Source organism: Gymnogyps californianus, chromosome 6, assembly GCF_018139145.2.
Source record: "Gymnogyps californianus isolate 813 chromosome 6, ASM1813914v2, whole genome shotgun sequence".
NCBI lineage: Eukaryota > Metazoa > Chordata > Aves > Accipitriformes > Cathartidae > Gymnogyps > Gymnogyps californianus.
The window spans coordinates 4,884,387-4,911,234 of record NC_059476.1 but is presented as its reverse complement, the minus strand read 5'-3'; the positions used below and the strand labels follow the sequence as shown (position 1 = coordinate 4,911,234).

At 41.2% G+C, this 26,848-nt stretch overlaps 1 protein-coding gene across 1 annotated transcript in view; it reads right to left on the bottom strand.

The window, feature by feature from the left end:
• CPXM2 (carboxypeptidase X, M14 family member 2) overlaps nt 1-25,007 on the bottom strand; it is a 77,155-nt gene extending 52,148 nt beyond the window's left edge. The window contains exon 1 of the mRNA XM_050899280.1: nt 24,656-25,007. Coding sequence (XP_050755237.1) covers nt 24,656-24,983 — 328 coding nt within the window. The 5' untranslated portion in view covers nt 24,984-25,007. The remainder of the gene's footprint in view (nt 1-24,655) is intronic.
• Between the last annotated feature and the right edge of the window lie 1,841 nt (nt 25,008-26,848).

Here is a 26,848-nt window from a genome sequence, read left to right as displayed (position 1 = left end):
ACTTACACATATATATATTTAATCACTCACCAAGAAGTCAGGAGGGTATGTACCTGAGAATCTTATCCTGGCCGTATCTAACTTCCAGGTGTAGTTTTGCATTACTATGCACAAACTGGCAAAACGTATGAGATTTCCCGTGCTCCTCCTTAGCTCATAACAACCTAAAACCCCTCAGGAAAAATGTTACGTGCTGTCAATTCACGCTAGTATTTCTTTGTTCAACCTTAGGAAAGTTCTCACACAAATCCAGGGCCAAATGTCTCCATCAGAGGCAGTAAAGACAAATGCTAAATATTAATGTATTTTCTAAAGTACCAACAGTGATCTTAGTCTTACACAAGAGACAAAATGTAGACAGTTCCTCATTTCGAAGAGCTTTCAATCTAATTATCCAAAACAGAGAAGAGACAGGATGTATAAGGAAAGCCAGAGGAAGGAATAGCTCAGAGGATTTTTGTTTCATAGGCTGATTGTTTTAATTGCATTTCCTTATAGAGTGCTTCATCTTTCATCCTACTCCGACTGGAAGAAGTCTCAGGCTCTGACAGATCGCTACTGGGAGTAAATTATATAGCTGGGAACTGCCTACCTTTCTTTAACAAGTTCAGCCCTCAAGACAGGTTTGGAAGTCAATCTCATGGTGTAATCCTGCAAACGCTTTTGCACTTCAGTATATTTTGCTCTGTGAACAGTCTCACCGTTCCCAGGCACTCAACAGCTACACAGAAGTACCCGCGCCAGGTCTGAGCTGAAAACAAAAGCAAGCTGCTTTTACATACTCAGTTCATAAAATATCGTTTAATTCGATGTTTATACTGCACCTAACAAGGCTACGGGGCAATCTACAGGTACTGCTAGGAGTTAATAAAAAAGTAGAAAATTTCCCACAAAGTGAACAGCCAGCTCCATCAGTAATGGATCCACCGAAACTGGGTCTCTTCCAGATTGCGTTTCACAGCCCGTTCTCCCGCTACCGAACAGGAGCAAGGGCTTACGGAGCTGCCCCGGGGGCAGCCAGCACATCGATGCTCCGTAGGACGCACAGCCGCGCGATCTGCAGTCCCTTTCCTCACCATCGCTCTCTTCTGTAGAGACCTATTTTCACGAAACCTGTCGGAAATGCGCTATTTTTGAGCCTGGTAGCTGCCTGTCAGACCTGGCTGAAGTTACCTGGAGTGACATACACCTGCCAGTGTATGTGCGAGAAGTGGGTTTGGTTTTATTCAGGCTGAAAAGTTACTAATTTATTCTAAAACCGCAATATTCTTGGGTTGCCTGTGAATTTCAGAGAGCGTTTCTTAGACTGCAAGATGGGTGTTTAGAGGCTGAAAATCTTGCCCGCATAGATTTGTGTGTATTATCTCTGTTTCTAGAGAAACTGAAGCCTAATAAGGCTCAAAAATGTTCATATGGATCTCCGTTAAACACGCCTGACTGCTCTTTATTTTTCAGGGATGAATTATTTGTATTGTCTGTGAATGCATCAGATTAACAAGCCAATATTATGAAATGCTCAATTTAACAGGAGTTTTCAATGAAAGCAAGATTAGGCTCCAAGAGCAGGCAGGAGCTATCTATGCTGTGCAGTATAGATACCTTTGATGAAAACTGTGCAATGCATTGTTAACAATACGCTGTCATTTCTCAGCGTGCTCAAGCCTTACGATATTTCAGGTGAAATCATTAGGATCTTTACCATCAATTCAATAGCATCCAGGAATTTATTTTTTACTGTTGTTCATATAAATTAGTAGGAGAACACCTAACTTGCTTTCTCTGGAAGTGAACTAGATTTTAAGCTGTGACTTCACTAATTTATCAAATCATGTAAAGATTTTTTTTCTTTTAACTTGGTAAGAAAAATCAAGTATTTTGCTCCAATACGTGACTGCAAATTAATGAAAAGCATTCCTTTCACATTTGGCCCTTCTTTCTCCAGTGACCATCCCAAACCGGGGACAAAGCAGCAGGATTCTCCATAAAAGACCATTGACCTTTAGATGTTTCCATCTGTGCAGCTCTGCACGGGGATGATATTCTTGGAGTCACCAAGCCTATTGTTCGCAGTAGCTTTGATGTATGGAATTTGTGCTGTTTTCCGCAAGAGGAGACCTTTGATTTTGCTTTTAAATGAAATAATGTCTTCTATTTATAGCCATAATATTTGACTATAAACACTTTAGGAATATTCATTTCTTCCACATGCATATGAATTCCAGCATCAATAAAGGGATGAAAAAAGGAGTATATTAGACCAAAACATCAATCTGTAATGTACAGAGATGATGGGGGCAAATTTTTCAGTATGGCCTCATCTGATTAACTCCAAGTTACTCATTATAATACAACACAATCCACCTAAGGTTGCCATTTCACTACTGAAAAAAAATCCAAAATCCTGAGTCATACTGTGAATTTAATTTTAGATAAGTTATTTTGTTGGTGTGTGTCCCCCCCTGCTTTTCAAAGCTACTAGAGATAACCAGGACAACCTATTTTTGAAAAACATACAGGAAAAGAAAATGATTTGTGGTATTCATAAAGACTGTACTTTTTAAAGTATTGCTTTAATATATTTTATTTAAGAAATCTTCCCTATAATAATGAAAATTGCCACACAATCAATAGACTGTCTTAATGATTTTGTATTCTCCATGCTAGCTTGAAAAACACTTGCAGAAGCTACAGAAATTGGGTAGCATGAATAATCAGAGCAGTTCATACCTTATAGATTCAACTGGAAATGACCTAGTCATTTGGTCATTTCTTTAACTTGTTGAAAAAGTAATCATTATAAAATACAGGAAATTCAGCTGTGGCTTTGAAAGACATTTAAATCCACATACTATGTACATAACAACTTATTAACAAAATGCAGCTAGAGTATTTATGTTTTAGAGCAACCAAAAAGCAAGCATTAAGCTTGCAGGTGCAGGGAAGAGGCTGAACTGTGGACCTTTCTTTCTTCCTGGCCCGTATCCAGCCATGATTTCGTGTGTGATTTGCAACCATGAATAGGTATTCACTTTAGAAACAAGCCATTAATAAGATGTCTGGATCAAATTAATTAATTCCAAGACCTAAAAAGAGGCGGGGCTTTGATTCAGACTTAATAATACTTGTATCTTGAACAGTGTTCTTGTGAGGTTTCCATTTTGAAACAGTTTTCCTATTAGCTATGTTAAATGGCTATATCTCAGTGTCTGGTTTTTTCAATTATGCTTCTATTAGCCAGACAGACGATTGTATCCCAGCTAAGGGCAGCAAGGCATTTCTGGTACTTCGACACTGTTAGCAATCATCTGTCCCTTGAAGTCAGGAGGGGGAAACACTTGAGAATTACTTCAGTCGCAACCTCATCCCTTGAAATCTGAATTTACCGGTTATGATTTAGGGCTTGCCCTCACTGAGAGCACTACCTGAAGGAGCTACTGAGCTCCCTTCCCAAGCCAGCATCAACTCAACTTGCAGTCTCAGCATGGCTCTGTGTAAGGATATTAGCCCAGGTTTGAAAGCGGCTTCAGCCTCATGATGGCTGTGCCCTACTGATGCAGCATCTTCCACTGAAATTCTGGTCAAAAAAAACCCCACCTTCTGCAGAGCCAGCTTGGTTGTCTTTACACCTGCAGTATAATTACCGCTGCTCTGCTGCAACATTAGCTGTTCTTTAGGATAAAACTGTATTAGCAGGCATTCTTAGAAATGTATTAATTCCATAAGTAGAAGATACATGTATAAGCAGGGCAAGGAAAACACTTCTGTTCATCTTTATTGCCTAAATTATTAATTGATTTTATTATCTTCTGGTCTAAATAAAGATTGTCAGATAAGTACAGATTGTCTTTATAGCTTTTGTATCTAATAAGGATGCATTTAGGAAATTGTTCTGTACTGTTCTTTCGGAGGAACAGCAGACAAATGATTTTTTTATTTAAAGAATATTTCCCATCAATTTAGGAATATGTTCAGTTTTTCAAACAGAAAGAAAATAGGAAGCATCCTCTTCACTTATATTTTTAAGAGCCATACCTATAATCCTTTTCAATTCCCGCAAGTCTGTGCTTGTCTAACTCCTCATGCACGGTGCTACTCACATCTAGAAATGGAGAAATATCAGCCTTGTGCAGTCTGACAGTCTCCTTGACATTTGGAGGCAGAATGTACTCTGACTATTTATTTTTTATGATTCTAAATGTGTTTTAGCTCCAGGAGCTTTGTCATTTTTAAATACGTAAGAATCCCCTTGCACTTCAAAACGTTTGTTTGGGGAGGAAGGATGTTACAGCACAGAGAGACAGAAGTTCAGAGAAGACAAGAGGAGGTCAAGGCAGCGCTGACGGTGAGTTAACACAGAATTTTCTCTATGCAAAGAATGGGTTTAGTGCCAGGATTTTTTATTGTTGCTGTTGGTATCTGTAGCTTTGCATTTGGAGCTTGAGCTTGCACCACCAAAGTCAACAGAAGAACATCACTATGATAAATATGAAGGCCTCATCACCTTTCCAGTGTAACTGATTTCTTTAAGTCGTGCATCTTCCATCAAGACATACACTGCCGGTACGATTTTTCAGTAATGCAGCACATCCCAAGTCATCACTGCATTCAGCAGTAACAATGGACACTGAAGGATCTTTAAAAATGATGGTGGTCTGTTTACAGGGTCAAAACCACGTTGCACATCTTGGCCTTAGTGTGGCCTGAGTTTGCCCAAGTCGGGGGATGACAGCGACCAGCAGGCACCTACAGCAACAGAGATGATCTGTCACTGTTGGAAGGGAAGCAGGTATGATGCTAGCATGATGTGCTCTAGGATGCTATTTCTATTTCTAGTAACAACCTATCACTTTAATTAATACCAGTTTCGTCTTTCTGTAAACCCATTTGCCTATCAGACTTGGCTATAGACATGTCCCTTCTATGGAGACCTTGTTCTCTGGGGACTCAACACATATGTTGCCAACACAGTATGGTCAGGTCTCTCATGGCAAAATCGCATGTAATAAGACAGAATTAGTTTTAGGTTTTGATTCCCTGTTTCTGTTTCTGGGCCATCCCAGCGTAGATGCAGAATTTAGGCCTTGTTTAAGCAAAACACTTAAACATATAGTTAATGAAGAAGATGCAAATCTGTGAAGTTACTGATACAGGTAAGTTAAGCGCACAATTAAGCATATATTTTAGAGGATGAAGACGTTAACGCTTATTATACTATTCATACTATTCTTAGATCTTTATGATCTTGGACAAAAGTTCTTAATGAGGTCAATATAATAAATTTTACCCTAACAGCTAACTTTAGAGCTTTTCCTATGAGAAGTGTGGTTGATAATTCATCTTCCTACAGCAGAAACTTTTAATGGAAACTCTGGCAGTCTAATTCCTGTGTCTCAAGTAATACTTAGGTCACAGGTATGCAAAGTATTTTAATACTGCAGTGCACCTGAAGGGTGAAATAACAGTAAAAGCACATTTCTGCTGACCCACTACTTGCTGAAAATATCTTTTCATTGCTGTTCTGTGGTGGACAGCCTTTGTGGGGGCTGAATTAAACAGAACAAGGTTCTCCATTTTCTAAATAATTTGTTATATTTACAGTCTTAGGACATTTGTGGGGGGAATGTGGTCTAGCTAAATTTTGCTGTTTTGACGATGTGATCGTGGAAGTGTGAAATTTCCGCAGATGTTCATGAGTCACACTCTATACTTGGTATGGACCAGCTTTTCCCTGGAAACCGGTCCATGAATTTCAGTCTGAGCGGTTTTCTGACTTTGTTCACGTCCAAAGTGTTGCTAGCAATACATACTAGTTTCTTTTCTGGTCTGAATTCAGGCCACCAGCTCCCATGCACCCCAGATTAATTGAAGCAGTATAGGCAGATGAAGGTTCTTCAAGCACGCATAGTCTGCTTTTATTTGCTTTTTCTTATAAACCCATTCCCAGGGCACTAAAAGAACAAAGCAAACAATGTGCACTTACAACAAATCCCCTATATAGAAGTTAAAATACTGAATTATAGTCCCAGATCAAAGATCAAATAAAGGATTAAATAGATGCCAAAATTTTCTATCCTAAGACGACATTAATTGTTCTCTAATGTTGCATCAAAGCTGTATATTTTTCTAAGACAAGCAACAAATACTGCACGGGGGTTTAAGACGTCGGGGACTTCTCTCAGAAGGAAAGGGCGATATTTATCACAGCACTGCAACATACACTTATCCTTATGGTTGCTGTTGAAGATTTAAAAAAAAAAAAAGCCACAAACAGTTTTGGTTAGAAGCCACAAAACCCAGCTCTGTTAGAGGTCTGACCCAAAGCCTCCTTAAATCAGGAGGAACATTTTCATGGGCTCTAGGTGAGGGCGAAGCCTGAGTGAGGCTCCCACAAAAGTTACCCATCTGATACCTCAGAGCTGCTTTTGATGGTCGGATATGCCTCTTCTTTGCAACCATCTTCTCCAGGGGCTGCCTCTGGGCCAAGGAGCTGTGTTTTGACAGCCTCTTAGCCTGTGGGAGAGGGAGGTCCTTTTTAATCCTAGTCTTCCAGGTAAACACACCCCTTGTCCTGCTAGCAGTCTCACCAGAAGATTTGCTGCAACGGCCTTTCATGTGTCCCGCACTACCCATGCTTCAAAAACTGACCCAGCTCTTCAGGAAAGGAGGTGGCTACAGAGGGGTTGCAAATAGCTCCTGCCTGATGGCCCCATCCCTGGACAGGGAAAGTGTCCACTAGAGTCAGAGGAGTCAGAGGCAGCAGACAAGAGTGAAAGCCCTGAGACAGTTTCAAGGCCACCAAAGTTGTGTCCTCACCATATCCGATACCGGTGACACACAGAGCCCTCCCGTGGTGCAAAGACACCGAACACGTCCGTGCTTTCTTTAGGCCACCTAAACACCATGCATCAGCTGGCAGGATTGCGCACAACAGTTGCTTGAAAAGTTGCAGGGTACAGACTCTATGCAAGTGTAAAAGTGTCTCTTCTCCTGTTTCCAAGGGTGAGAAAAAATTCAGCAATTAAAGGCAAATAAAGAATAACTTAAGAATTATCTTGATCCTTTAGGTCAGGTCTGACATGAAACCAAACATTTCTGAGATTCAGAAAACACACTTTTTTTTTTCTTTCATTACTTTTCACATTTTTGCTCCCTCACAAACCCAGGCTGTGGCTGGTTCTAGATGCAACAAAACAGCACATTTAACAGGAAGAGCTTCTGTTATTCCTGGCACAGCTGGAAGCAGGAATTTCCAGAAAGCCTGTTCTCTGGGAGTTTTCTGGCCAAGCTTTCAGATTCAAGAGGCTCATCTAAACTCCAGATACCATATACATTCCCTGAGCTGCCTACTGCTGCCATCGTACAGCCTGCCTAGGAGATTATGTGATTTATGACGTCGACAATGCAGGAACCCGATCCCACATGCACAAAGTCAGCACGCTTGGGCACAAGAAGCATTGCCCATTTTTCCTCCTGGCTCTGTTTCTTGCTGCCTGTGGTCCTTCTGCTCAGGGGGAAGAAACAACCATACCCATACATGCCTGCAGGCAGCAGCCTCCTCCAGGTGGAGAGGTTGGTAGGTATGGAAATACTGTCCATAGCTTTTGCATGTCTTAACCTGGCTTCATCTCTCTTCCCCCACGTCTTTTTAGAGAAGAGAAAAGCAGAGGAAAGGGAGGTGCAGGCAGGCACCCCAGAGTTTCTGCCTCGCTGCCCATGGGAACACCACCTTGCTGACCTGACATGGGAAAGGATGAGGGTGGGAATCATATTGGAAACCTGGTCATGGCATCCAGGCCATTAATAAAAGAAACGATACGAGGCCAAGCTGCATTCAGTGCGGACCATCAGCATACAGAGGCATTAAGTACCACTGTAGGCATAGCCCCGGAAAGGTTTCCAGATGCTCATGATACCAGGTACCCTGTCATTTGTATCCAAACCTGACAAGTCCTCCACTTTCTCTACAAGGGAATACGTGTATTCAGTCGCTCTGAAAAAGACATATTATTACCTTTAATGGCCAAAAAAAAATACAGCCTGAAAAATATCATATCAGTTCTTAACTTTTTATTATGAGCTTTGACTAAGGCTGAATTCTGTGCTATTAATTTTAAAATGTCTCCTCTGATGTTTTTCTGAAGTACAGGATAAAGACTTTCTGTAATTCCAGCTAAAGCCACAAAACTGAGTACAGCCATCAAAAATGAGAACCATCCTTTTTCTCCCAGAGTCAAACAAATAGACTTAGCCAAACAATGGAGAAAAAAAACTGAGACGGAGCGCTCGCACAATGGCTGGGTATAGGACTAAAATTACCATTAAAAACGCATATCTGTCCAATGTCTTCACGCCAGAAACAGCTTAAAATATCAGATCACTGAGGTATACTGCAAGACCAAAAATTCTACAATAAGAACATTCATTGTAGCCATTAAAAATAAACATTGAAACTTGGAAGACTATTAACAAGTACAAAATCAAGACAGAAAATAGCTACTATCTTAAGATACAACCCTGGCTCAATAAATGAGACACCTTAAAAGTGCTCAAGTTTAACCAGTTTAACAATTCCATTTGAGTGTATTTTACCAAAAACAGTACAACTGCATAAAAACAGTTGTATAATATTGGCTTATGGTGCAATTATTTTCCTCCCCCTCCATGAAAGCTGTAGTAGCAACTTTATACAGAAGGAAATATTTCCATAGTTAAGGTATAGCACGTTCACTATGCAGTTGTACAGAGTGACAGCATAGTCAGGAAATTCCTTAAATGTAAATAACCTGGAAAATGTCCATAACTTCAGTCTCTGGAAATATATATCTACCAAGAATCCTGCCAGCTTTAAGGATTTTGCAGCAGAGCCATGCTTTTGGAGCAAAACAGGGATCCCAGGCGGCACAAGGGAAGTATCCAAGCAGGAGGACATAGGAAAGGGGCTCTATGTGCTCCATCATGAGGATCAGAATTGCACACCTGGGGCTATAGTAGACCTAGTGATGAAATACACACAAACAGCTTCAGCAGTTCTCTAAAAACACCTAACTTCACTGAAATCAGTGGCACTACTATGACATCACCCAGTTTTCACCTTCTCACTCTCCCTAGCACACCATGAAGCCCGCACACATAGAGCAGGAAAAACCTGAGAGATTGTAAAGGAGGTCTCATTAGTAGTGACAAGCCATTAAATTTTATCGCCACTACTATAGTTACCTCCACTCCCAAGTACTAAATTTACACTTGAGAAAGACTGAAATCAGCTACTTCCCGGTCAGTACTACTTAACGTTATTCAACTTTTAATCAAGTTAAGCGCCAGCATAGACCAAACTATATTTGTTTTACTTTTCTATAAGGTGGAAAATGTGCTGAAAATGATACTGAAACAGATGGATTAGCTTCCTTTGATGAAGCAGTCCAAAGCCTAACAGAAGTAAATCAGGGATGAAGATAGAATCACTTTGCTATTTAGTTTTGGGTTTCATAGTAGGCTGTTTTCTACCAGTTCAGCTTTCGGACTTAGCTCTTGATGGGAGCCAGCAAACTTCAGAGCCAGCAAGATGAAGTAGTATGAGCTATGTCTTTAGGCAGCAGACAGTCATTAGTCATCTTAGCTGTGAGTTGAAATGTCATCTTTCGTTTTTTTGTGATTAAAACTGAAAATATACATTTACCAACAGAACGTAGAATAGAAGTAGTCTGTATCTGCAGTGAGACCTAGGTGAATAGTACCGGATCATCTTTCTGAGATTCATTCCTCCCCTGCTGGTTTGTGAAAAACCAATCTTTGTCAATTTTAAGTCTTCCCACAGAATATGCTGCTAATCAGAAGTGACATTAAAATTTGCCTCCTCTGCATGTAGACAAACGCGTAGTTGCAAACACACCTCCGTGCACAAGCAAGAAGACCCTCAAAGGCGGGCTGACCGCTTCAGCAGAGATTGCCAAGCCAACCACCGTACCCCAGCACTCCGCTGCGCTTATACCCCTTGCAATTAATATCCCTCCTCCTCTAGCAGCAGTAATTGTGCTGCCCGCTACGAGGAAGCATCACTGAGGGGGTGGGAGCGACCGCTCAAGCCTCAGAGTTTATTTGTGAGTCATCACCCTGCACAGGCTGGTCTCAGTTGCTGCCTAGCCCTCCTCCAGGTTGCACATCTGGGCTAAATACTCGACCTATATAGAGAGCCTGTGACAGGAAATACCGAAAATCAATCCAACTTGGTTTTAGAACCTTTTATAAAGTGTAAGTCTCAGTTTTATGGAGATCTGGTGTGTCTGCTCTAGCAGGGAGTTTAGACGTTTATACATTTTTTTTCTAACATCTGTTGTTATTATTTCATATGAAATAATAAGAGGAATGAATAAAAACAAACACTTCTCATAAAGCATAGAAGTCGCTGCAGTGCCTGGAGCTATTGCTCAGACAATGATTTCAGAATAAAGTTGTGTGGTTACAATTAACCTGAACTCAAACTTCGTGCTCCTTCCCAACCCTGCAAAAGGGATCAGTTCGTATTTTCTAGAGGACAGTAAAAGAAAAAATAAGTTTAGCTGGCTTGTTTGTTTTTCATTTAATTATCCTTTTTGACAGAATTTTTTTTTTTTAATTGCATGGCTGATTCAAACGCAGCTCTAAGACAGTACTAAAAAGTCAGAAGTGGCTAACACATTTAAAGTCCCAGACAGTGGAAAACTGTTTCACTGAAGGTATAAAAAATTGGCCAAGCGCACACAGAAAATAACCAGAGGTTCTTTGGATATACCCAGGAGTCCTGAAAAGCAAAAGATTTAGCAACTCATATAACTGAGCTTTCTTCTTTCCTTTAAAGCACCCTATGTCCAAGCTGTTGCACCCTTGAGAAGCACCCTGAAAGCAGAGTATTTAAGAGTTCAAAGCGACAGGAAGTAAAACTTCAAGAAACAATTAAATCTCTAAGATTTGAGAAAATCAAATCCAGGCCTGCTTTGAAATGTGACTACCCTCATTTAAAAAAAAAAAAAAAAGGAAGGCATAAAGAACAGAGGAGTGGAATTGCTGGGGTGCAAGGAGGGGTGCAGGAGGAATGCTTCCCCTGGGAATGGGTCTATGACTGGCATTTGGGCTCACTGTGGGGACACAAACCCCAGGGCAGCACAGGAATCCCACTGGAAAACGCACCATCGATGAAGAAATCGAAGAACAGAGCCCAGCGTGCAAAGGCAATTAATTATTCCCTAAAGTAATTTGTGAAAAAGACACGATTTTTAAGGAGCTCGGAAAACACACACGCACTCTGCAGTCAGGCTCTCCCTTTCCCACATTTCACCAGCTGTGCTCCCCATGAGCTTTTGCTCATCTTCCTGAAGGATTTCAGCTTCCAGATGACTTTTTTAGCTTTCACATGTCCTTTGTGAAGATGGCACTTTGCACATACCATAGTCCCTCCATTTTACTTCCTCCTCTCTACCTGCCCTCAAACTAGTCATGGAAGAGCCAATTTAGGGAACTAAAAAAAAAAATTAAATTAAATAAAAAATGCCTCAAGCCCAAGCAAGCACCAGGATTCTGTGGTTTTAAAAGCTTGGTTAATATCTTTTAAATTTTGAGCGCTCAGCATTTTCACAAGCCTCTGAGCTTCCTGCTTGCAGAAAGAGAAATGCTAAAAATACCGTGAGAAAGACATGGCTCTCCATGTGTCTGAGCTGATCGGAGGGAAGGACTGGAGGTTCAGCAGGGAAGCTGTTCCGAAGCTCCAGCTCCATGCTACAGAGCGAAGGAGCTGAAACAGTTCATGCAAGGTTCAGACAAATATCTCAAAGGGTGGGCACCTCTCCAACTCAAATGACTGAGTGTTCAGAGGTCCTTCCTCCCTAGCCCAGCTTCCTACGATCTTGCAGCTTTATGCAGCCCGCAAAAGATTCCCAAAATTCATTCTGTCTAAACATCTTTTCTGCTTTGTTTAACAATTCAGCCCTGGTCCAGCAAAGGCTTATTATCATGGGCTAAACATTTAGCACATAGGAGGCTTCACTGATTCAAAGCTAAGTGTGTCAGAAGCTTCAAATGATATGAAATGTGAGTTATTAGTGAGTTTAAAATTGCATGCATGCATGTCTGCTTGCTCAAGGCTGAAAGCCCAAAGATCCAAACTGAAGGCAATGCATTTATCAGCCTGCGGACCCAATGAGGACTGCTCAGGAAAGCATTCAGATAAACCCTAATTTCTACTACTTCCCAGTGAGGTTTGACATCCTTTCCCTGGAGAAAAGTGTCGAGCTAGCAATAGCCCAGGTTGTTACCAGGAGAGTCCTCGTCTCCACCACAAAACATAATGTGCTAATGTGAAAAGTGCAGGCCATGATTTGGGCCTTATCATTAACTCAGCTGCTGCCTTGGAGAGCCCATCCTCCTTCCTACCCACGGGAACTGGAAGTATTTATTAAGCGTAGGTACTCTGCACTTGAAAAGCCGTGGAATAGAGAAAGCTTCGAGGCAAGCTTCCCAGAGCATAAAAACCCCATTTTTCAACTTGCTAATTGGGAGGAAAAAAATCTGATTCAGGATTAATGAACAGAAATATGGAACGGTTTTGCAGAAGAATAGTTCTGTGCTATTTTCTCTCCACTTTTTCAAAGAGCTCTGTGGCATTTTAGCTGCATAATGCCATACTAGCATTTTTTATCATATTTTGAAAAGTTTCCTGTTCTATTTCTCTTGTAAGAGTGTAGGGGTTCTACATGTATGATTGCCATTTGACTAGCATTCAAGCATCAAAAAAACCCAAGTACCTATTTGCTGTTTGCATATTAGCAATATCAAACAGTTCAGATGTATCTGCAATATTTTGTATTCCACATGCTACTAGCCTTCATCATGATTTGGTTTATTTAGAAAGTAGACCTACAAGACTTTTCCCCCCCCTTTTCATTTAATAGTTTAAAATAACACTGAATACTTTCAGCTGCTGGTTGAGGGCTTTGCTCTTTGTTCATTGTGGACTTGAACTATTGCTTGCAAACAGACATCATTCTTTTTTTTTGTAGAAGTGTTTTCAGATCCTAAGCAACAAGCAGTAGTTTTGCAGGAAAATTGGATCAAGAGCATTTTACCCCTCATATTTTCTTCTCTTTTTAAATAAAGAATTCAGTCATTCAGGCAGAGAACAGATGCTATACCTTGTGATTTCAGTGACCACATACCTCAACCCTAATTCCTCCTGGGCTGCAAGTTTGGCAGCTGAGGAATTTATCCATTTTCTTCTCTGAGCCTGATGCAACCTACCCATCTCTGGGCCTCTGCAATACCTGGACTCACTTTGTCAGCCTTTTCAAAGGTCTTTGGAAGAAGACTCATAGCTTTCTGCCTCTATATATGATCCCGCAATCATCTGTTCCACTACAAGATGGAAACAAGACTTTTTGGGGCCCCTTTTTGTCACTTGCATGTATCTAATGAAATACCTGACGCAAAGGAACTGGACAAGATGTGAGACACTCATCTGAGGAGCCTGCAAGAGTTTTGGACTGCAGTCCTCTGCTGGGATCCAAAAGTATCCAGAGGAGCCTGAGGAAAAAAATATCTGCCAAAAGAGCTGTAAGATACTTTTCTCTTTGTCTTAGCTGGGGTGTGTGCTGGACCCTGGCTATGACTGGCCCTGGCTACTCCTCTCCTCTCCTCTCCTCTCCTCTCCTCTCCTCTCCTCTCCTCTCCTCTCCTCTCCTCTCCTCTCCTCTCCTCTCCTCTCCTCTCCTCTCCTCTCCTCTCCTCTCCTCTCCTCTCCTCTCCTCTCCTCTCCTCTCCTCTCCTCTCCCCTCTATTCACCAGCAGCGTAAGAGCTATTGCCTCAACTTAGGGGAAGCCTCTTGCTCCAGTGACGTGCACCGAAGACTGGGACATGTCCCCATGCTGTTGGGTCACCTGCATCCTGGAGCAGATCCGAGTCCAGATTTACTATGGGAAATTCCAGCCTTCCCTCCAGCCATGTGTATAGGCCATATATAACCCAGACATACTTTTGGCAGAGTTCTCGATGGAATTTTTGCTTGGAATTTAAAGTGTGTAAAGAAAGTGCAGTTTAAATACTCTGTGGGGTAAAACTGGGTCTATCCTTTGGGGTAGGTTACTTGCCATCCAGCTTGTGATGGCAAATACAATTCTAACTGTTTCTGAAATGTTTTCTGTAACTTCTCAGTACATGAGCAATTAAGGGAAAAAGAGAAAAATCATGTTGTTAAAGGCTGAAGTTTTAAGTTCTACTTTTAGGCAATCACATATGAAAAGCTGTTTGGCTGAAACTGAAGTTTCTGTTCTAAGTCAGTGAAAAATCTTTGGGAGGGTTGAAATCTGGTCCTGTGTTCAGACATCCTCTGTCATGAGTATGGGGCGAACTCATTACACTATTGAAAATTATCTTGGGGAAAAAAAAGTGTGTTAAAGCCAAATCCGGCATAAGGAGTGGTTGTAATGGTGGTGGTAGGGAGTGCTTACATCCAGATTTGAGATCAGCTCTTCTAAGAAACTTTGAACTTTTTCCTTCATTTGACAGATGTTTTAGGAGGACCCTGAAAGCAGAGAGGAGCCGTAAACTTGTCACCTTAAAACACTGTATCTCTGAAGAGAAGAACATAAAAATACTCTAATTTCTGTGAAAGAATGAGAAAGATGGTTTTCAGTTGCTCCTATCTCAAACAACACTGTTTCCCAGCACACCACGATGATTAATGCACTCGGACAGTTTACAGTAAATCTTGGATGTGTTAGAGGAAGGAGATAACTTCGCCTCACTCTGTGCTCTCTTGTCAAACATAACTCCCCTTGAAATGGGCGACTGTTTTGCTTTCTAAAGTTCATATGAGGAAACAGATAAAAGGCAAATCTGGGGACAATGGAGACCGCAGACCTCCTGAGCCCCTCCGTAGGGCAAAGACAACTCTGGAAGCAGGGACATTTGGGGTTCCCCCTCAGGTTCCCTTTTAGGTCCCAGCCAGGAGGATCAATCTTGTAGAGCCAAAAAGAAGGGAAATGACAAGAAAACTACTAAATTTGTGATATGTAGGAGTGTGAGGAACAAATCATCCAAAGGAAACACTCAAGCCCCATAATCTAAGCAAGCAAATCAGATTTAGGAAGGTCTGTTAGCCATTGTCTGGATGAGCTATTGAGGTCCAAAAGAAAGAAGAACAACCTGAATACAGGACTCTGGTGCTTGAGCCAACTGAGTCCCATTATAGAACAGGTGAACACTGTACCTAGCATATCCAGTACTGTCTCTTTCTGGATGGTGAAGAGCTGTCTGCCATGTTCTAAGATTCAAAACTGAGCATTTGTCTGTCCATGTCTCCTGAATGGATCAATACACTGCAAGCATGTCCAACATGGCAAGCTCTGGGAGAAGCATGGCCACCAGACAAGGCAATGGAACTGGATGTTTCCCTTTATCTGACTTCAAACGATTGCCCAGATGGCTAAAGCACTCCCATGGCTGCCATGAATGCCCATCTCACAGGGAAAGCTGCTGAGCATCAAGCTACTGAGGCACACAGGTGCTGGCAGCCCACGCTGCAGGAGATGATAGATACTCCTTTTTTCATAAAGCTCAGAAGGAGCTGAACAGGGGCTGGAGAACAAAGATGAGTGTGATTCTCCAAACTAAGGGCTAGGGGATGAGAAATCCTGGCCTGATGATTATTTTGGTATTTGTGTTAGCTCTCAATGAATGAAATATAGAACTATCAACTACAGTTTCCATCACCACCACCGAAACGATCACTACCTGTGGCTATATTTCTAAGGACAGGAGCTTCTCTCTTCGATTGCAATCTGTTGTCGAGCACAAGACCATACCTTTTTCAAAACTCCCATATTTTTAGAAGCTTATAACTATAAAAATGCACATAATCCTTTAATATCGACTTCATGAAGATCTAAGTTGCGTTGTTAGTTGAACTTGGTCCTTGGGAATCACGTTGATTATAGGAGAACAACACTATTGCCAGGTACATATCTTACATAATTCACAAGCAGCCCAAGGCTGACGTATAGTCATACAAGAAGTTTGTCAGGCAATTCATTAAAAAAAAAGAAAAGATTAGACACAAAATAGATCTGTAAGTGATTAACCAAAAAAAAAAAAAAAAAAAAGAAGAGAGCTCAATTAATCAGGTTCACTAGGTTCACTATTCACTCTGAAAGTAATATTTTCTATGTCGGTAGCTAGAAACTACAGAGTAGATACACTCTGTAGCAGAAAGAAGTAAAAAGACATCTAAGCTGCCAGTACATGAACTATCTTTAACTTATGTATACAACAACTTTTATTACTTTCCTTGTTTGGACTGTTGGATGCAACAGCACTTTTGCAAATACAGCATCCTGCTAATGCTTGTGTGAAAGCAGGAGCAGAACTATATTATTTGCTATTATTTACAGACCTGTACATTTATAGGATTCACATAGTGTAAATAACCACAAGTAAACAGAAGATTAATCCTGTGTCTGGGTGCTTTCACTACTAAATCAGTTACTCAGCTTCACCCATGAGCAATAGTTACGGGAAGTCACTATGGTCTGCTGAAGCATGCCAGCTTTTTTGTGATTCTCTGTAGTATCAAATCCCAGCGGACACACTGCGACCCAGCCCCACACAGACCATGCAGTGCAGGTTTGGGGCTCACTCGTGTGTCGGAATAGGAGATCATTCACTCTTCCTAATCCAAGAGTACAATGTGTTTCTCCAGCTCTGACGTAGTAGTAGCATCTCATATAATTTTTTACAAGACATTCTTGTAAAATAGACTTTACAGTGTATTGGGCCTGATTCCCATTTATAAGACAGCTCCTTTAAACACCTCTCCAGAATCAGAAAGTCACTTTAAAGCCTGTTTTAGTTTAGAAAAATGATGTAGATCACTGTGGAAATAAGGAATGAAACCCTTATCTTTCCTTGTCCCCATTTAACCCGTAATAACATGGTACCAATCCTTGCTTGCCAATGCCAGTATCTTATCCACCAGAAGGGAAGTATTTTATGTCCAAAAGAGGACTTAGATATCTATCAGCAGACTCACCAGACTATCCTTTGTAATTGAATTCAAACAGGGCTAGAGAGATTAACAGCGAAACCCAAGTACTCTAAAGATGCTTTAAATGATCCCCACATACTTCCTCTGATGTCTTCATAGGCACTCTGACTCCCAGAGTCACCATCTGGCATCTCTTCATTCCCCCTCTTGTTTTTCTCACCTTTTTTTTGTTGCCATTTTTAGCTATGGGTGGAAAAGAGAAACAGTTTTCCTTTTACACTTGTCAAGTTGATTTAGCACTGCCTGGTGACTGCACAAAGAATAAAATGCCCTGCTCCTCTCTGATGGTGCTCCATCCCTTCCAGCGCACAGAGTACTCTGTTCTTCCCCACGCCAGGATGATAAAACCACAGGGGAATGGAATAATAAAAGTTTCTTTTGTGTGGAAATTAGAAATGTGTTTCCATCAGAAGCAATGAATTAACATTGCAGTGTATTTTACTAACGGTTTCATGTAGGTGTTTGTGATTACTTGATCAGATACGTAAAAACCCCACCAAAAACCTTTTGAAGTCAACAGAAATAGCCAGAGAAAGGCTTCCAGAGGAGCAAGGCTAGCCCCTGAAAGAGGTAGATGTGCTCAGTGATCAGCATCATCTGCGGCTCGGGAAAAGAAGTTCCCATCAGGAAAATAATCAGACAGCAGCAGTGTTAGAGGCCCATCTTGGGGCTGGCCACAGTGTCCTCTAAACACCCTTATTCCATTGTCCATGCCCTTTATTCTTGTCTGGGCATGGATAGTGTCTTCAGGCAGGTTACTGAGAAGTAACTTCTACATTGGAGATGTACCTGCACAGATACGATGGCCATGACCATCCCTGAACGAAATCCCGTGCAAGAATGAAGGAAACTCGAATGCTCTCTTTGATTCATGGCCCATTGAATTAACGAGGACCGAACTGTCCATTAAGGTAGCTCCCAGGGACAGAAAGATTAAAGGTGATTGTCTGTTTCTAACATGAGTGATTATTCCTGTCACCTCTGTTTTCTCTCGGTGAATGTTTGTTTGAGCTGAGTAAAGGCTATGGAGTGTTTTGCATGTGTAATCACTGGATTTTAAAAGGCAAACAATTTCGGCTGTATCAAAGCTTTGCTTGTTCCCGTTTTCCTTGAGTACCCAAAACCCTAGTGTTAAAGGCGCATATTTATACGTTCATTTCAAAAAGCCTTGCTTTATAAAACAAGCAGTACCACAAGACATAACCTCACCAGAGGCCTGACAAGAAGACCAGATCTAGTGCATCCTTTGCATAATAACAATACAAGCACAAGCAACCACTATGTGTGAAAATGATAATCAAATCTCAACTCTGTACCCAGACAACAAATCTTTTGGTAGTCTGCTTTGTACTTAGACAATGAATTGGGCAAGACTCAAAAATCCCAGGAAGAAAAGGCTCAGACGCTAAAAATTCAAGAAATTACTTCTTCTGCACCATACCTTCCACTTCCATTACTTCATCTTTTTGACAGATTCTAAGTTCACATAGCTGACAGAAGTCTTCATTCCAAAACCAAAAGAAGTAAGTGAAATTTGATTGTGAACCACCGGATTGACCTGTCTAGCCAGCTCACTGAACAGAGAATAACATTAAAAACCAAGAATGAATTCAAATAATGAGTGACTTGTAATATGCTGGCATTTCAGGAACAAGTCTAGACTCAGGTTCATACTATTAAAATCTATTCTGTGAAACCATTCCTTTTTTAAAGAGGTATTTTTCTCACCTTAAAAATTAGTTTGAATTCAGAGAAGGCTGCTAGGAGAATTATCGTAGAAAACGGTTTTCTCTAGCATAATCAAATGTGTTTATTCTGATATTTTTTTTCTCACGTTACATTATTCATTGAAGCCATGGGTAAGAAAAGATGCTAATCAAAAAGGTTTGGCCAATTTTGAGGGCATTACTCATTATTCATTCTTAGTCATCCTTTGTCCTCTTTTGTTGTGACATTCTTTAAAAGATAGGCTCTTAAATGGAACGGCTATGTTACATTTCATTATTCTACATGTTTGTAGAAGTGCTGAGGAGAAAATAGAATCTGGTAGATGAAAGAAAGCTCATTAAAAGCCACATGTTTTCATCTTTGCTTGTCACATCTGGCAATTAGGATGTGATACAGGTCATATTAAAATTCATGGGATATGCACCTAGGGCCAATGAGTTCATTCTTAGAAGTTGCTAGTATAAAAAGTTTAAGCAAAAGCTTTAAAATTACAACCTACATTCTAGGTCACAGGAGTGCTCCACTTTCTCTGGGCTTCTCAGGAATGGAAGCCAGCTACAAAGTTTAGGAGAGAGGATACCAATGGGCTAGCAAACAGCAGCGCTGGTAATTACCCAGCATATCGGTAATTCTGTGCTTATTTCTTCTTAGTTCCTATATGAGTCATTTATCACTGAATAGCCTTCATTTAAAGACAGCCTATGTACACAGTCATCCCCCAGCCTTCACTTTACCCTTTGATTCAGTTCCCTAACCCAAAGCCTGTTTCCTATTCCCCCTGAATCTCTTTTGTATTTCCAGCTCCTGCCCCATTTCCCTTCACATTCTCCATCTAAGCTCCCTGACACGCTGCCGAAAGCCACTGCTGGCTCCGCTCCCTGCCAGACCCACGCCAGTCGCCCACCCCGTCTGGCTTTTGGCCCTTGCGTTCCACTCAAAGGCACCTTGCCAATGTTTCTAATGACTTCTTCCTAGCCAGAGCTCTGAGGCATTACCCCATCTTCAACGTGCCAGCAAAGTTCAACACGCTGAACTTCAAACGTCTTCGGAAAACTTTGACTTTGGTGACTCTCTTTGCTCCTAGACTTCCTCCTAACTCTCGAGGTACGCCTTCAGCCTGCCTGTCTGTTTTCAGTCTCTCCCCTTTCCATCTTTGCTCTAGCTAATCCCATCCAAAACCACAATTTTGGCAAGCCATGCTGATTCACAGGCTACCTTTTCCTTCTATGTTTCCTTCTGTTCTAGCTGGAAACCTAGTGTATCTTGGTGAACTCTCCTTAAGGGCTTTCAGCTATTGGTTCAATGCCTTACATATCACACTCTCATATCTTCTTCCTGGCAAACAAATTCACCATTCAAATGCCAGTAACACCATAAACTTGTCATGTTTTTAACTTCACACCCTCTTCAGGTCTTCATCACCATTTTGCACCAAAATCTTACCAGTTTTTCTTGAATAACATCTCTATGATTCAGCTTTTCCTCCTCATTCACTCACTGATCTCTCGCCAAGCCTTCATTATCTCATATCTTGATAAATGCCTCAATTAATGTACTATCAGTCTATTTTTATACATTCAAATTCTTTCTGCAAGATAATTTTCATGGTTGCTTGCATTGGCTATTTTATCCTCTTTTTGCCTTCCCCTACTGACTCCTCCTCAGACGTGGTCCAGTGAGATCCTGACCCATCCAAGAGATTCCTATGCACTACATAAATTAAAAAACCCGAACAAACCAAAAACCTTAAGAATCACATTGTTGAACAGGTGGCAACATTACACAAAATAAACAAATATGAGGCAAGTAAACAGTGATGCATCTGAAGAGCTTCATTAAGCCTGGGGAAAGCAAAAGATAAGACAAGACAAAGGAAATCATGATTACTACACACACACATACGTCGGATTGTGCAGAGATCAAACACTGGAAGACAGGTGAAATAATACAAAACAAATGTGCACTAAAACCCATTCTGAGCACTGCCATATAAATAAACATTACTCCTTTATTTTCTAAAGGTGGTCAGAATTGAGGTATGGCCAGAACAAGAACTACTATAACAAGTATAAGCTTTGTAAATCAAAGCAAAATAATTACAGATTTAATTGTGGCAGATTTAGGTGCAATAGGGTTGACAGCGGGAACTGTTCAGTCATGACCCAGAGCAATGTGCAACACCGAGCAGTGTTCGTGGGGACCTCAGCCCCATAAACCTCTCGGTGATGAATTTTTGCCTGTATGCAGACAGAGCCTCAAACCATCTGTAGGGATCTGCCCCACAGATGGTAGCTGAGACGACATATATTAAACTCTATTAAAGGCCTCTTAAAAGAAAAACATTGACGTTAACAAGACTCTTTCCACTGATTTGAATGGGCTTTGGATAGAAGCCTAAACAAACAAGGATGGAATTAGAAAATGGAAATAAGTATATACAGAAACCTGTCAATCCAACTGTTTACCTTCCAAGGATGACCTAGTACCACTTCATTTATGAGTCATTTAAAGGGCAAGGAAGCAGGCTGATATTTTTAACTGTTATCTGAATTGAGTATTTGCAAATACTGATTCTAATAATACTTTTTTTAAAAAAAAACATTGCAACCCCACTGGCATTAACAGGATTTCTTTCTACATTAAATATTTCACAGATTGAAAAAATATCTATATTCTCACCACCTTCAGGAATTAGCTTAAATAAATTGAGCCTGTGTCATCTGTTATGTGCCGTGTCCTTCAGACTGCTATGTTTGATTTCAACTTTGATTCAAAGCTAGGGCTGATCAGTACCAGCTGCTCAGCCAAAGGGCAGATCACACGTTCCCGTTCCTCCGCTTTCTTCATCCCAGCTCCCAGCCAGACTATTGTTTGTTACAACTAATTAATCCCGCATGCCCCAGCTGCCAGTGAGCCTCACAAAAACCAAATTTTTGTATTTATTTACTGCATGTCCAATAAATTAATTCCAGTTCCGGATATATGTATAAACACATAAATATATACATATATACACAACACACATATTTACACAGCCAGATTTGTAGTTACTATTCATGGATATCTGCTTGGCAACTGCTATTATTATTTCTAGCTGTCCTCTTAACAGGCCAAATGTGAGAAATTATAGGTATGTATTATCATTTAGGCACCTCTGTGAGGGGCCAAATTTTCAGATCTTCATTTCAAACTGATCCCTGGTGACATGGTGACATGGCACTAAGCATTGGAGCCACTGCACCGGCAGGACCTGGCCCTTGCCTGCCTTTGGGAGAGAAGACAGAAGAAATTTCAGATATTATAGCCAGAACCTTTAACACTGTCTGCAGTTAAAATTGCCTGACACTTCCTGCTAAAAACCTAACTTACATCTTTAACAAATGGTAACGATTCTCTTTGCTGGGTGTTTGCCTGAGGGCTTATTATGGCTATTTCGGTTAAAACAGGTCAGCTGCTCCCGAGGAAATACACTGCATTTTCCCATATTAAAGTAAGTCTAACAGCCAGTTTGTTGAGTTGGTGTCAAGCCTCCATGCACTGGAGCAAGGAGCGAAAGTTTGGTGGAGGGGATCAGTTGTTTGTTGTACCTCTGGCTATTTTTTTAAAAGCTCGTAGGCTTTAAAACCTCTTACTGCACATGGCTGGTGAAAGCTTGGAGCTTAGTAGCTCGGCTGTGTCAAAAGGGCACAAACCTGCCCTGGAAGGAGGGACTGAGCTATTTCCAGCTGCTTTCGGTGGTGCATCACAAGCCTCTCCTGTGCTCCCCTTGACCTTGTGCTTGGCCATGCTGAGGAAGAGGAGGCGGCTGAGGAAGGACTTCACCTGACTGCAGAAATAAAATGACTCCCCGGACTCAGAAAGTCACGTAGGGTGGAAAGCAAAAAAGCAGTAAATTAGAAGGTGAAACTTGAGCCAGTCAATTGGTTAGCACACAATGGAGTGTTTTCTGGGGAAGGTTTGAGGAGATCTTTTTTTCCCTTTCTAATTCCATAATTACCTCTATAGAAAAATGAATGTAATTCCATTTGTAAAATCAAACATTCTTAGGAAAAGACCAAATTCAGACTACCTGTAAGACCTCAGCGTGCTCCCCTGGTAGGTCAGCAGTGTAATACAGTTTGAATTTGGTACTGCTGTGTCTACAGTGCATAAACCAAACCAGGTTTGGAAGGGATGAGTGTTCCACAATGACAGAGGTTATCGGTACGGCTGCTGCCTTCTCTGCACCTGTAAGGTGCTCAGTGCAGTGGGTGGGGAACAAGGAAGATGCCTGTCTCTAAAGATAAATGAACGTTGCCCTCACAGATTGGATGCTAGCCTCATCACCGTCATGGTGCTCCACGTTTGGTGGAGTACGTGTGATGCCATGGTGCCGGGGAAATTGGGAAAAAGCCAAAGGGGAAGGTGAAAGCAGAGCTGAACTGCAGAACATCCTAGTACAGCCTGGAAATCCGTGTTGTCTCCAGCACACTGAAGAAGAAAAAGCCTGGTACCTAATTAGGTAGATTTAAAATCCATGTGTTGCCCGTGGTTAGATAATAAACCTAATAAGCCAGTCCTTGAGATGGTCCAGGCAGTATTGTCTGCTTGGGAAGCTGCTGCCTAGCTGCTGGCCCTGAGGGAGCAACGGGCACAGATGTCTTGTGTCGCTGCTCCCTCCGACAAGGTATGTTTGCTGTCATCCGTGATTTCAGCCTTGAGTTACATGGGCAGCCCAAACTGGCTGTCCCACAAACAGTTTTCCAGATTTCAGAAATGGTATTTTCTTATCACTATTAATTATTATAAAAGCTCATACCTTTGCTAATCAAAGGCTAATTAATTTCTGTTAGCGTTAACATTACATTGAAAATATTTTGTTTACTCTCTGCTAGATGTAACTGGGAGAAGTTAATGTCACTCTACAACCCTTGATCTTCTGTTTTGCTGTACTGCATGTATTAATGGCTCTAAATTTCAAACTTTGTGCCATATGCTCCAGCTGTTAACATTAAAAGTTTCCTTCTGAAGTAAAAAGGAGTTCAGCTGTAGGGGAGTGGGATTTGGCCCCAAATTTTACAACTCTAAAGTTCATCACACGGGCCAAACTCACTCCTAAGTGTCCCAAACCAGTGAAGTACCTACCATACATTCAGGAAACGCAGAAAGAAATTAATGGGAACAATCGGATGGTAAAAGCTGATCAAGTTTCTGCAAACTTTAATAATTGCATATTTTGATCCAATCAAATGCAGAAAATAGAAAATGGAATTAAGGGTGGCCTTTATTATAAGGCATTTTTGTTGCTGTTTAATTTCTTTATTTTACAGGTCAATAATTAAATGGAGCTTGTTATGGCTTAGTCTTTTACAGGAAGATCTTTGTTTACATATCTTCCTCTGGAGGGCTTTAAAGTGAAATCTCAAAGATATTCACAGGTTTATAAGTAAAATTAATTCAGGAACCTCTCTTAGATTAAAATGACAAGGGATAAAGTAAGGTGTCACCATACACAATCAGCTTTTACTACGGAACCTGTCTCTCTCCTTTTGCTTATAGAACAGCAGCTTTAACAGCAAGCCAGTTGTCAAGTGTAATTAAGAAGGAAAAGTCTGTATACTAGCTAGAGTGCAGCATAATTAATACATTACCACTCTGAAATCTCTTTACTTGATGACGAAAGGGTTAAAAAGCCCACAAAAGTTCTGTAGATCTGTTCTGTGGGATATTAAAAATTAATGCGGTCATCATCATCACCACGAGCACATTTATTGTTATTATTACCAAGACTGCCATTAACTAGATATTCATTAATGTTAAAAGTCACAGTCAGCATGAGACTCAGCAGACTCCAAGCTCTGGAGGAGGAGGTGAAAAGTTACCTGGTGGAGTTTCAAGAATGGATTTTCCTTTTTTGTTGCTTTTCTTCGGTTTTAACTCTTTCCTGCTCGGTTTGAACCCTGGGTGCTCCTCTGTCTCTGCAGCACGGATAGGTCCTTCCTCTCCAGGTTGCTCCGTGAAAGGAAAAAACTCTTCACCGGGATACGGAAAGGAATAATAATGATCCCTGTTGCTAATCTCCTGCAGATAATAATCCTGATCGTCCATGGGCACAGCCTGGGACACATCCCCCAGCAATGCCAGCCCAAAGGCGCAGAGAGCGAGGCAGAGTTGAGAAGAACATGCGCCTTTCTTGCTACGGGCAATCATTATCGTTTGCTTTTGCAGAAATCTCCTCTGCAAGTCCCAGAACTTTATTTGGAAACAGGGAAAAGAGAGAGCCTTGGCAGCTGGCGAACCCCCCACAAGGAGACGCAGAGGGCTAAAGGAGCCTGCCTGCGAAAAGTGCCTCCGCTTTGGGCTAGTTTCGCAAAAGTTACGAGGAGCGCAGCGGGACGGAGGGCTGCGGAGGGAGGGGGCCGGACGGGGATGCATGTGATCGTCGGGCTCACCAGCCAGACAGACGGACAAGCGCTCCGCTCCGCCGGCGTTTGGCAGGTGGGATCTCCAGCGCGGTTAACTTGCTGCTTTTCCTCTCCTGCCTTTCTTTTTTTGGGTTTTTTTTTTTGTTGTTGCTGCTTTCTTCCAGAAACAGAGTTACAAAACAGTTTCAGCTAAATCCCCTAACAGTTTCTTTAGTCTTCCCTCACGCAGCTGATCCAAGAGAGCATTTATTCAAAGAAAAGTAAACTTGGCAGCCAGCCTTTGCCTCCCAGCCTGTGTACAAAAGTGTTTCCCTCCCCCAGGAGATGCTGTGAAGATGGGGGTGGGCACACGGAGCCGGGGATGAACCCTGCCTGCGGCTGGCAGGGTTTATCTGCCTGTACTTTGACCCTGGGCATACGTGAAGATATGTGTGATGTGGGTCTGTGGCAAATAATCCTCATTCCATCTATGTTGTGCTATATTCCCTTTCATGGTTGTTTTTTTTTTTCTTTTTAGCTTTTACAAATGTAGGATCCCTCTCCAGCACCGATCTCAGCCTCCCTTGTTTATATTATATATATATATTATATATAGTTTATATATAACTTATATTAGTTTATATTTTTTTTATTTATATATATATGTTATATATGACTGATACAACTCAACACATAGCACGTGCCAATTTATAAGAGGCTTCTCCTAGGGTATACGGGAGCTCCCTGGACTCAGCCCAGCTGAAACCCGGGAAGGACATGTTTCACCAGTGGCCCTTTTTCTCACTCTTTTTGGAATGATCCTGACTTTTGTTCTCTCTGAAACATCTAAACAGATTAGGATGTATTGTGCTAGCAGCTGCACACATGCAACCCAGTGTCGTTAATGGAATCAATTTGTCTGAGAATAAAATCTTACCTTTCATCTTTTTCATACCTCTAAAATAACCGTCAGTGCTGAAGGAAATGTGCAGCAGCTGCTCGCATGAAATATGAATCCTTACTCCTGTGTTGAAAACACCAGCTTATATTTTCATCAAGTATATTGTATTTCTTGCCATTGTCCAGTCAGCGAGGAGAAAGTATTACATCTGTTACCCCACTCTTTATTCTGCCTTTGCAATCACATCTCGTGTGTGTTTCTCATAACTTTAATACCATAATAAGCATAATTTCATATCTCAGTACCTATATCTTTTGGCATATTTGGTTTCCAGACTGTGGGTGATCCAGTCCCATATATTTAATGATCATCCTTGCTTTCTTAGTCACTGTCCCAAAAGCAATTTAGTGACTATACTGTGTCTGTTGTCCTTCCTTTTAGACAAACGAAAATATGTTTTCGCTAGCAATTCTATTTTCATCCTTCAGTTTTACATTTTTTTAAAATCTGAAAACCATGACTTTTCTAAGTATACGAATTTTCATTTTCTAAAACTAGAATAAAATATACTTTGCTTTTTCACTGCTTTACTGAACGATATATCTTCTTTTAAATTTCATTTGATGAAAAACTGCTTCCCATCAAACTTTTCAGATAGTTTTATCTGGAAAAGATGGCTTTGTCACCTTTGGCACAGAGTGTGCAGTGCCTGGGTGCAGTGTGGGAGCTAAGACCCACTGGATATGGCGTGTGACACAGACTGCTTGTTC